Source organism: Dendropsophus ebraccatus, chromosome 11 (genome assembly GCF_027789765.1).
Source record: "Dendropsophus ebraccatus isolate aDenEbr1 chromosome 11, aDenEbr1.pat, whole genome shotgun sequence".
Classification (NCBI taxonomy): domain Eukaryota; kingdom Metazoa; phylum Chordata; class Amphibia; order Anura; family Hylidae; genus Dendropsophus; species Dendropsophus ebraccatus.
Window position 1 is genome coordinate 10704719 of NC_091464.1, and position 12857 is coordinate 10717575.

General features: G+C 41.9%; 1 protein-coding gene across 1 annotated transcript; it reads right to left on the minus strand.

The window, feature by feature from the left end:
- Positions 1-235: 235 nt before the first annotated feature.
- On the minus strand, positions 236-8123 carry LOC138767367 (interleukin-20-like). The gene is made up of 5 exons (XM_069944864.1): positions 7974-8123; positions 5438-5500; positions 1718-1879; positions 437-511; positions 236-319 (listed from the first exon to the last, which is right to left on the minus strand). The coding sequence occupies exons 1-5, from the start codon at positions 8121-8123 to the stop codon at positions 236-238; spliced, it is 534 nt and encodes a 177-aa protein (XP_069800965.1).
- Between the last annotated feature and the right edge of the window lie 4734 nt (positions 8124-12857).

Consider the following 12857-nt stretch of genomic DNA (forward strand, 5'->3'; position numbering starts at 1 on the left):
TCATTTTACCCTGGGCCAGGACTGCGCTCTCATGTCGTTTGATCCGTAAAGCTTCATTAATGTTCAGAGATGCAGATTATAAGTCTTTTGTGTAACTTACGAAGGGTTAAAACACAACTTCTTACGGCATAAGTAAAATACAAGGACAGCCTAACAATATCCATTACCATGTCCATAAATTATTGTAAATATTTACTATACATAAATAAATATTTATGTTTATGTGGCAGCATTTTTAACAAAAAAAGTTTTTTTCCACCCAACGATATAGGATATGAAGTTCTCCAACAGCTTTGTGGGCCGCAGCTGCTTTTTCCAACTATTAAAAAAAAAAAAAAAAGAAATAATTTTTTTTTTTTTTGAAAAGTTAGATATGTTGGCGTGTATAATATACTAGTACTTCAGTAATGGCCTATAACGATAATAGATGCTGTACCTTGGAGAACTTATCCTTAAACTCCTCCATTATATTCATTGCTTGTGCTCCACATTGGCAGCCCATGGTATCATGCTGAATGTAATAGAGAATATACGGTTAGCTGCAACCTGTAATACTGATCCATGTATACAGATAATAAATATAACATGAGGGACACAAGTGCAATAGTACAAGCAATTTCAAGAAAATCGGTCACTTTTATTAAGGTTTTATTAAGCATTAATACTCAAAAAAGCTGTTTTGCAGCCTCCCCCCCCCCACACACACACTTCAGAAGGGCCAAGAGGGAGGAGTAAGCAAAGACAGAAGAAAAGGAAGCCCTGCACAGCACATCATCCTGCAATCTTCTCTCACCAAGATTCAAGCACTAAGCCTTCTGACCACTGAATTCAGCACTTTATATGAGTCTCCAAACTGCACGGCTGTTTGTCTCCTCTTCCTGCCCACTCATCCCCCTCGGCCTCCCTTCCTTACATAGGTTGTAATGGAATCAGCAAATCCGTTGTCACTTTACTCCTATTTAATGTAGATGACTTTGCCTGATAATGAACGGATAAGAAGTGAAGTTGGGGGGGGCTCAAAAGGCTTTTTAAGTCTCACCTAATAAAACCTTATAACAGAGTGTCTTATAATCACTTGTACTATTGATTTCTGAGAAAAAAGTTAAATGTCAGTTACACTTTAAGGGCTAGTTCACACGGAGCAAAGGAGCTCAGACATGTCAATTATTTAAGTGGAGAGCGGAGCCGCGCAAGAGACACTGGCACTGAGGCAATTTTGCTCAGTGTGAACAGGCCCTTCAACAGTGTGAACATAAGCTCATTATTGTAACAGAATAGGACACTTCATGTTGCTACTCATAAAATATACATATAGCTAACAGTTAAAGGGGTACACTGGGGAGAAAAAAAACTTTTTTTTAAATCAACTGGTAGCAGAAAGTTTGTAAATAACTTCTATTTAAAAATCTCAAGTCTTCCAGTACTTATCAGCTACTGTAGGTTCTGCAGGAATCTGTGTTTTCTCTTCAGTCTGACACAATGCTCTCTGCTGCCACCTCTGTCCATGTCAGGAACATGATAATATGAGATATATAAGTAATAGTACTGGGGAAGGCGGCTGTCTTGTAACATAGACGGACGCTAATAATAACAACGATTATTACCATCCATCTATGTAACAAGACGGCCACTTAGATATTATACTTAGAGGGAGCATAGCCATAGAGTAACTTACATCCCATAATTGTACATTATACGGAGTCATGGGGAGACTTACACAACGGGAGGTGAGTTCCGTCTTCAGGCCTAGCAGGGCGTTTGCCAGATTATGATATTGTTTCCGTTCGTGGATCTTCCTCTTTGTGAAGTCGATGTTAGGGAAGACGTTAGCCAGATAGAAGCTGCCGAGCTCATTGAGGAAGCAGCACTGCTCAGATTCCTGTAAGACACAAGCGTTCGGGGGGGGGATGAGCGGCTCCGGAGGACGGAATACTATCGGCTGACGTCTTCTTATAGATGGAGAGTTAGGGTGGTATTACACGGGCCGAGCAGGGCCCGATAATACCTGTAAACGAGCGCCGATCTGCTAGATCGTTGCTCGTTTACTGGCTTTATTACACGGTCCGATAATCGTTTGACAAGAGCTGCAAGGACATCATTACCGATGTCCTTGCAGCCCTTGCTAAACTGGCACACATTACCCATCCACGTTCCAGGGCTGCTCCTGCCGTCTGCTTCTCCCGGGGTCCCATGCGCGCTCTAGCTTCACAGCGGCCTGTCAGCTGGTAGGCCGCTCAGCCAATCACAGGCCGGGACCGCCTCTGTGAAGCTAGAGCGCGGGACCCCGGGAGAAGCGGACGGCAGGAGCAGCCCTGGAACGTGGATGGGTAATGTATATCGTTAGTCGCCGGCCACGCACCGCTATTACACGCAGCGGTGCGCGGTCGGCGCCCGACGAAAATAGGGTCTAACCTATATCAACGATCAGCCGATGATCGTTGTCATCGGCTGATCGTTACACTTATTATACGGAGCGATAATCGGCCGAATCGGGCCAATTCGGCCGATTATCGTTCCGTGTAATAGGGCCCTTACTTGTTAGCTTTACATTGGTGTTTTGTTAGTGTGAGCTAAATGAATGTGCAATCCCATATCGAGAGATTCAAGCTTTCGTTTTTCGAGACTCAAAGAGGCAAAATGGTTGCAACGGACGACTTGAATGCTTGTTTAAAGGGGAACGGTGAGCAGGTGAGACAAATCTAACCTGCTGATCCCTACCTATTGCACAGGAGATGCCGAGGGGGAAGATATGTCTCTTATAATATGTCTCTTATAATATGTCTCTTACCTTCCTCCTCTGTGCCGTTCCGGTGCAGTTAGCAGTTCACTCTACAACTGCCCCGCCCCCTTAGTGCAGATCCGGCTTAGTCCCCAGCCGGCCTGATCCATTGATCATAGATAAATAGATAGGGGTGCTCTAGTGCCCATAGTGATGTTCCACCCCGGCCATCCCTCCCACCCCTCTCTAATTATAATCAATGGAGCAGGCTGGTTGGGGACAGGATGGGTCGGATCAGCACCAAGCGGGCGGGCAGTGCTCCTAATGATGCCCCAGATCTCCTAATGGTCTCACTGGATTGTGGAGCAAACTGCTAACTGCACCGGAACAATGGGACATATCAGCAGGATAGATTGATCCAAACAGCTCATAGTTCCCCTATAACCCCTTCACAACCAAGGACGTAACTGTACGTCCTCGGTCGGGGAGGGGAGTTCAGAGCGGGGCTTCAGCTGTTATCCTGCGAGGTCTGATCGCCGCTCCCGCTAATGAGCCATTTGTTTGCAGCTGTCATGGCTGACAGCTGCATCTAAATGTGTATTTCTCCCCCATCCCTGGTGTTTAGTGGGCAGATCGCGGAGGGGTGATCCACCTAACTTACAAGGCTGAGCCTCAGCGACGGAATAATGCTGATCCTTGCTCGGTATTCTGCTTATCTGATCTGCAGCAGACCATAGCAATAGAGCACTGATCTAATGGATCGGTGCTCTATTATATATGCAGCATTAATCTCAGTGGAAGATCAATGCTGTGTATATAGAAGTCCCCCAGGGGGCTTCATATTACTCTGTAAAAAAAATATATACAGTTTTTTCATTAACAAAAAATCCCCTTTCCTAATAAAAATTTAAATCACCCTCCTTTTCCCATTTTATAAATAAAAATAAATAATAAGTATTTGGTATCGCTGCATGCGTAATCGCCCCAACTATTAAATGATCACATTTCTGATCTCGGACGGTAAATGGCGTAAGAGCAAAAATCCGCCAAAGTGCAAAATTGTACATTTGTCGTCTCATTAAATCCAGAAAAATTGTAATAAAAAGCGATCAAAAAGTTGCATATACACAATTAAGATACCGATAGAAAGTACAGATCATGGGGAAAAAATTACACCTCAACCAGCCTCATAGACCAAAGGATAAAAGCGCTATAAACCTGGGAATAGAGCAATTTTAAGGAGCATTTAGATTTTTAAAAAGGTTTTAATTTTTTAAAGCCATCAAATTAAATAAAAGTTAGACAAGTTACATATCGTTGTAATCGTAACAACTTGAGGAACATAGATAACATGTCAGTTTTACCCCAGGACAAACGGTGTAAACACAAAATCCCTCCAAATAAAAAAAATAGCGTTTTATTTTTTCACTGCGCAAATTTCTTTTTACGGTTTCGCAGCATATTTTATGGAAAAATTAAGTCTGTCATTGCAGAGTATAATTTGTGGCACAAAAAAATAGGGCTCGTGTGTAGGTGAAAAAAAGGAAGTGCTATGGCCTTTTAAACACAAGGAGAAAAAACGAAAGCACGAAAACGGAAATATGCACAGTCCTAAAGGGGTTAATTATCATCTAGGTACCTGAAGAAGAACAGGTAGCAACTATAGCCAGCACATATGTAGTACAAAAACCAGAATGACATCTGAACGTTACCTAAACAGCCTTAAAAATAATAGTGCTGTGAAAAAAAAACCTTCTCTGCAGAATTGTTGGAATAACTTCCTTCAGATAGTGTCAGTGATAGGAGTGACTGCTGCAATCACAGTCTGTGGAATGACGCCAGCACTGTCAGGGGAGCCACGCAGTGGGACTTCCTGCTGGAGTACACCGATTTACATAGTATGTGCCTGGGGCCTTGTACAAAGTCACTTTTACTTTCGAAAACTTAAATAGAATTTATCTGTGAAAAGTTTTGTTTTTACTATTTTCCTCCAGCAATGAATGTTAGCAGGTCAATACAGGCCACAATATTAAAGGGGCACTCCAGTGAAAATCTTTTTCTTTCAAATCAACTGGTTTCACAAAGTTATATAGATTTGTAATTGACTTTTATTTAAAAGTCTCAAGTCTTCCCATACTTATTAGCTGCTGTATGTCCTGCAGGAAGTGGTGTATTCTCTCCAGTCTGACACAGTGCTCTCTGCTGCCACCTCTGTCCATGTCAGGAACTGTCCAGAGCAGGAGAGGTTTTCTATGGGGATTTACTGCTGCTCTGGACAGTTCCTGACATGGACAGAGGTGGCAACAGAGAGCACTTGTGTCAGACTGGAGAGACTACACCACTTACCGCAGGACATACAGCAGCTGATAAGTATAGGAATACTTGAGATTTTCAAATAAAAATAAATTACAAATCTATATAACTTTCTGAAACCAGTTGGCTAACCCCTTTAAATAAACCGCACTAAAACAGCATGATTTTGTTCCAATGTTACTATTAGAAACACTTATTTACCACCTGCTTTTGCAAAAAACTGCCGTTTTTTCACCTGTTATCACATTGTATATTTTCACTCCAAATTCCAGCAGTTTTTGCTTTTCTATTATCTGTATAAAATGATGCTGGATGTAGAACCATAGTGCGGGCAGGAGGCGTCCATGGTAATACTCGGCGTCTTCTAGTTCTCACTACAGTTCTACAGCTTTTTCTTTTACTTACGTGAATGTGGTTGAGGATACTTTCCTTCATGAGGCTGATATCTGTGATGGTGTCCTCTCTCTGCTGTATCAGATACAAGCCACAGTCAGTCACAATACTTTATATCATTATATACTCAGCTGGCACAGGTATATTTTATATTGTTGTACACGGCACACGGACCGCCATGCAGGGACATTGCTAGTGACGGCCATTCTCTGGGCAGCAGCCAGATGCTGTGAATTAGAATTCCCTGCTCCCCATTTACTCTTAAAGACTGGAACGTATAAGCTGTCTGGACTTAAAGGGGTAGTTCAGCAAAAAAATAAAAAAAATAAAAAATCTTTCAAATCCACTGGTTTTAGAATAATTAATAATTTTTATTTATATAGCGCCAACAGATTGCGCAGCACTTTACAATTCAGAAAGTGTCAGAGATCTGTAATTTACTTCTATTAAAAAAAACTCTCCCAGTACTTATCAGCTGCTGTTTGTCCTGCAGGAAGTGGTGTATTCTCTCCAGTCTGACACTGTACTCTCTGCTGCCACCTCTGTCCAGGTCAGGAACTGTCCAGAGCAGGAGAGGTTTTCTATGGGGATTTGCCAACAGTTCCTGACATGGACAGAGGTGGCAGCAAAGAGCACTGTGTCACACTGGAGAGAATACACCACTTCCTGCAGGACATAAAGCAACTGATAAGTACTGGAAGAGGAGACGAGATTACAAATACTTTCTGGCACCAGTTGATTTGAGAGATTTTGTTCCCCACAGAGTAATGTGAAATCATCACACCCGCCTGGGGATCCTGTCCCTTCAGCTTCTAGCCTGTGGTCTGAGGAGAGAAGAGCTGCTCCATTCATCTAAATGGGGCCTGATATAGTTCAGTATTTGTTTATTTTGGAAGCAATGGGGCGCTAGTACAAGGACATTATAAGGCACGGCAGGGGGCATTTAGCTATATGGGGCCACAGAATAGGAAATTTAATTATATTAGGGAGGGGCAGGTGACATTTCTAGTACATGGGCATTATAACTATATAGGGGCACAGAAAGGGCATTATAACTATATGGGGGCACAGAAAAAACATTATAACTATATGGGGGCACAGAAAGGACATTATAACTATATGGGGGCACAGAAAGGGCATTATAACTATATGGGGGCACAGAAAGGGCATTATAACTATATAGGGGCACAGAAAGGGCATTATAACTATATTGGGGGCACAGAAAGGGCATTATAACTATATGGGGGCACAGAAAGGGCATTATAACTATATGGGGGCACAGAAAGGGCATTATAACTATATTGGGGGCACAGAAAGGGCATTATAACTATATGGGGGCACAGAAAGGGCATTATAACTATATGGGGGCACAGAAAGGACATTATAACTATATGGGGCACAGAAAGGGCATTATAACTATATGAGGGCACAGAAAGGGCATTATAACTATATGGGGGCACAGAAAGGACATTATAACTATATGGGGGCACAGAAAGGACATTATAACTATATGGGGGCACAGAAAGGGCATTATAACTATATGGGGGCACAGAAAGGGCATTATAACTATATTGGGGGCACAGAAAGGGCATTATAACTATATTGGGGGCACAGAAAGGACATTATAACTATATTGGGGGCACAGAAAGGACATTATAACTATATTGGGGGCACAGAAAGGACATTATAACTATATTGGGGGCACAGAAAGGACATTACAAATATATGGGGGGCACAGAAAGGGCATTATAACTATATGGGGGCACAGAAAGGGCATTATAACTATATGGGGGCACAGAAAGGGCATTATAACGATATGGGGGCACAGAAAGGGCATTATAGCTATATGGGGGGCACAGAAAGGACATTAAAACTATATAGGGGGCACAGAAAGGGCATTATAACTATATGGGGGCACAGAAAGGGCATTATAACTATATGGGGGCACAGAAAGGGCATTATAACTATATGTAATCATAATTATATAGAGGGGATATTCTTACTATATAGAAGCACAGAGGGTAATATAATTATATGGAGGAACAAGGGAAGTTATTACTGTATATGGGCACAGAGGGTATTACAGTATAAATATATGGAGGTATATGGGAAGTTATTACTGTATATGGGCACAGAGGGTATTACAGTATAATTATATGGAGGTATATGGGAAGTTATTACTGTATGAGGGCACAGGGGGTATTATAACTATACGGAGTCCCAGCAGGGGACATATAATTATATGGAGGCACAGGGGCACAGGGGGTATTATAACTACATGGGGGCATAGAGGGCATTCTAAGTATACAGAGACACAGAGGAAATGGTTACTATATGAGGGCACAAGGGATATTATAACTATATGGAGTAAGAGGGGACATCATTTCGGTATAGGGACACCACAGCCCTCAGATGAGGAAAGGTCGTGCCCTCCTCTTCACACCGAGATGTAGGTGGTCACCTGCGCCATCTATAAAATGACTGAGAATGCTGTAATAAAATGCCGTACTATGCCGTACTATCAGTGACGTTACATGCAGACACTCACCAAGATCTCCTTTATAGCATCAAAGTGCCTTTTCAGCTCCAGTAAGTCTGCTGATACTTTGCCATTGATGGGAATAGCGTCTGTACAGGACATTGTCATCATCAGGATGGTGGCAACTATGCGGCACACGTTTACAATCCGCCTCTCCATGGCTTTCTGTCAGGTAAATATATGGAAAAATATTAGGGCTTATCTATTACAGTATATACATGTAACTAAAAGGTTACACATGTATAGAGATTGGTGTATTTCTTTAAAGGGGTAGTTAGTTAACCAAAATCTGTTTCTTTCAAATTAACTGGTCCCACCAAATGTCAGAGATTTGTAATTTACTTTTATTTAAAAATCTTCAGTCTTCCAGCTGCTGTACGTCCTGCAGGAAGTGGTGTATTCTTTCCAGTATGATACAGTGCTCTCTGCTGCCACCTGTCCATGTCAGGAACTGTCCAGAGCAGGAACAAATCCCTATATAAAATCTCTCCTGCTCTCCAGACTGGAAAGAATACTCCACTTCCTGCAGGACATACAGCAGCTAATAAGTACTGGAAGACTTGAGATTTTTTTTCATAGAAGTAAATTACAGTGGTACCTCGGTTTAAAAATAACTTGGATTGAGAGCTTTTTGCAAGAAGAGCTCACAGTTTTTCAAAATTGTGACTTGGTGTAAGAGCATTGCTTTGGTGTAAGAGCTCCCTGTACTGGGTGGGAGGGGGAGTGGGGGAGGGGCATGGTCTGCATAGCGGGGTCTACAGCCCTGTACTCTGACCCAGGAAGTCTCCCTCACCTTCCAAATCATAGCAGATCCACTTCAGGCTGGGACTTACATCAGGGGACAGGACTGTGGAGGTAATCTCTCCATAGCTGTAACCCCTCTCTCCCCAGACAGAGAGTGCTGCATGTATGTGCCCACATCTGTCCTGCTTATTCCTTCCTGCTCCCTGCAGTCTCTGTCAGCCCTTGTGTTTCCCATCCTCGCCACTACTGTACAGTAACTTATAATATCACATATTCTGCTGTTTCTTAATGTTTGTTTCATCTGTTTTACATGTTATTCAGAATAATAACCAATTGTCTGCATTTCTATGATTTTTGCTTTGGTTTAAGAGCGGATTTGGATTACGAGCGCTGTACAAATAACGACCATCATTATACAAATAACATTATTATGAAAAAACAGCCATTTTTTGTGCCTCAAACGACCCCAAAAAAAGATGTGGTGGGAACATAGCCTAAATGTGAGTGTTAATCCAGAAGAAGTGTAAACCTTACCTCCTGATGTCTTCCGGCTCACCAGAGTTATTGTCAGGCTTCACTTTGACCTTTTTATACTTGAGCATCTTCTTTGTTCACTTCCTTAACACAAAGGTGAGGTATTTTTTCTTGTATTATTTTCTGCCGGCGTACATACACATACATAGAAGAATGTATTTTCTTGATAATTTAATTGGACTTAAAAATCCCCATTTTATGAATAATTGACCTGTTGCTTCCTTCTGTATTACAATGTACATATTATAGGTTCAGACGCTGTAACTGTGCGGCTGTATTTGCGGCTGTAATTGTGCGGCGGTATTTTTGGTGGTTCGTGTGTATGCTTGGAAGTATAGGATATGCGGCTGCACAGTGCACACTATGTATGAATCTACGGCCCGATCGTAAACGGACCCGTAAAAAATGAACAAGACCATTGTTTGTGGCTGGACATGCGGCCGAGGATTGACAGGCGGTCCGTACGGAGTACTTCAAAAATAGCCGGCAATGATGCCGAATGCCGATGCCTCTAATAGTTATATATATTAAATTACTAAAACACATTTTCTTTGTAATAAAGTCACTTTCGTTGTTCAATAATTTATTTCTAACTAATCCATCATTTTGCAATTAAATATACTGTTAAAATAAATAGATATATAAATAAATGTATATTTATCTATATATTTATTTTTTGACAGTATATTTAATTGCACAATGATGGATTCGTTAGAATTAAATTATTGAACACCGAAACTGAATTTATTTCCACGAAAATGTGTTTTATTAATTAAATATTAATTAGTACAGGAAGCTCTATAAGCCGTTAATTCATATGCCGGCAATAGAGCATTCTGTACTAATCATCACTTTACTTTAATGAAAACATCAAATGTTTCTTCTAATTATGTTATCACAATAGCATTATTAGAAGAAACATTTAGAATTATATGTGCGCTCAGCTGATTGGCTGTTCGGCTGAGCGCACATATAATGAGCCGGTCCGCAGCACAGTGACTTCATTGTGCTGCGGACCAGCGAAGAGGACACATCGGGGTGAGTATACAGCTCTCCCCACCCCCTCCCCAGCACTGCACCCCTCCCAGCAAGGAAGGGGGGGTCACTTAACCCCTTCCTTGCTGGGATGGGTGCAGTCTGGCATCAGTCTGGCCCCAAGGGGTTAAGGGGGATGCAATACATCCTCCCTTAACCCCTTGGGGGCCAGACTGTAAGCAGCGATCTGTAAAGATGCTGCATACTGTAAGGAGCACAACACCGCTCACAATGATGGGTATTGTGCTCCTGTTTGTGTGTTTTTTGTGTGTTTCTCCCTTTTTGTTTTTCAGATATCGTATCCTGTGGATTACGTCGGATTCCGTGGACTACGTCGATGACCAGCGGTTGTTGTTTTAATTTTTTTTTAAAAATGGTCAATGAGGGGTGTGGGGGTGTTTTTATTTGAATAAAAAAAAATTTAAACTTGTGTCTTCTCTTTATTTCTTTACTTTATAGACTTAGTAGTGGAAGCCGTCTAATAGACGGAATCCATTACAAGTTGGGGCCTAGTGTTAGCCGGTATAAAATGGCTAACACTAACCCCCTATTATTACCCCAGTACCCAATGCCACTAGGGGTACTGGGAAGAGCCGGGTGCCAGTGGTCCCGGAGCGTCAAAATTGGCGCTCCTGGACTGGGCGGCAGCAGGCTGGTAAGATTTAGGCTGGGGAGGGCCTAAACCAATGGCTCTTCCCACCCTGGTGTTACCAGGCTGCTGTCGTTTGGTTTTTAACCCGGCTGGTTATAAAAATAGGGGGGACCCTATGCGGGTTTTTTTTTAAATAAATAAATAATTTTAAAAAACCGCATAGGGTCCCCCCTATTTTTATAACCAGCCGGGTTAAAAACCAAACGACAGCAGCCTGGTAACACCAGGGTGGGAAGAGCCATTGGTTTAGGCCCTCCCCAGCCTAAATCTTACCAGCCTGCTGCCGCCCGGTCCAGGAGCGCCAATATTGACGCTCCGGGACCACTGGCACCCGGCTCTTCCCAGTACCCCTGGTGGCATTGGGTACTGGGGTAATAATAGGGGGTTAGTGTTAGCCATTTTATACCGGCTAACACTAGGCCCCAACTTAGTAATGGATTCCGTCTATTAGACGGCTTCCACTACTAAGTCTATAAAGTAAAGAAATAAAGACAAGACACAAGTTAAAAAAATTTTTTTATTCAAATAAAAACACCCCCACACCCCTCGTTGACCATTTTATTAAAAAAATTAAAACAACAACCGCTGGTCATCGACGTACTCCACGGAATCCGACGTAATCCACAGGATACCGATATCTGAAAAACAAAAAGGGAGAAACACACAAAAAAACCACAAACAGGAGCACAACACCCATCATTGTGAGCGGTGTTGTGCTCCTTACAGTATGCAGCATCTTTACAGATTGCTGCTTACAGTCTGGCCCCCAAGGGGTTAAGGGAGGATGTATTGTATCCCCCTTAACCCCTTGGGGGCCAGACTGATGTCAGACTGCACCCATCCCAGCAAGGAAGGGGTTAACTGACCCCCCCTTCCTTGCTGGGAGGGGTGCAGTGCAGGGGAGGGGGTGGGGAGAGCTGTATACTCACCCCGATGTGTCCTCTTCGCTGGTCCGCAGCACAATGAAGTCACTGTGCTGCGGACCGGCTCATTATATGTGCGCTCAGCCGAACAGCCAATCAGCTGAGCGCACATATAATTCTAAATGTTTCTTCTAATAATGCTATTGTCATAACATAATTAGAAGAAACATTTGATGTTTTAATTCAAGTAAAGTGATGATTAGTACAGAATGCTCTATTGCCGGGAATATGAATTAACGGCTTAATGGAGCTTCCTGTACTAATTAATATTTAATTAATAAAACACATTTTCGTTGAAATAAATACAGTTTCTTTGTTCAATAATTTAATTCTAACGAATCCATCATTGTGCAATTAAATATACTGTCAAAAAATAAATATATATATAAATATACATTTATTTATATATATATTTATCTTAACAGTATATTTAATTGCAAAATGATGAAATCGTTTACATTTAATTATTGAACAATGAAAGGGACTTTATTACAACGAAAATGTGTTTTATTAATTCAATAGATTAACCATGAGAGACATCGGCATTAGTGCAGAGGATCGCAAACCCCGGTAATAGCGATTCATGTAAACTGTGTTCCCTGCTTTCCCAGATGCATCCAGAGGTGTTTGCATCACTTTCTTAAGATTTTATTTGTTATTTTTAGTTGAACCAGATTTCCAAGTAAATGACCGTATGTTTTGAGCCGCATGTCTATTTTTTCCCACGGCCGCAGTTTCACCCGCACATTTACAGCCGCATAAAAAATACAGCCGCACAGTTACAGCGTCTGAACCTTAATCTACAGCCGCCATTATAAAGCTGGGAGCTTAGGAAAATGACAGATAACCCTCATATCAGCCGAGGCCATTTCTTTCTTCTGGAGAGTTAGATGTGACATCATCCGGGTAACTGGTTTGAGTAGCAAATTATGCCGCTTCATTTTTTCTGTCCTATATGAGAATTGAATCCAGATGGATCCAGTCTTTTTTTTTCTTCTTTTAATT

What these genes read in the sequence shown, in the direction of transcription:
- LOC138767367 (XM_069944864.1), bottom strand. Translation starts at nt 8,123, where the DNA reads ATGGAGAGGCGGATTGTAAACGTGTGCCGCATAGTTGCCACCATCCTG. An exon ending in ATGCTATAAAGGAGATCTTG is followed by an intron (nt 5,501 to 7,973) that starts GTGAGTGTCTGC and finishes TATCTGATACAG; the next exon opens with CAGAGAGAGGACACCATCAC. An exon ending in TTAAGGATAAGTTCTCCAAG is followed by an intron (nt 320 to 436) that starts GTACAGCATCTA and finishes TTTTTTTAATAG; the next exon opens with TTGGAAAAAGCAGCTGCGGC.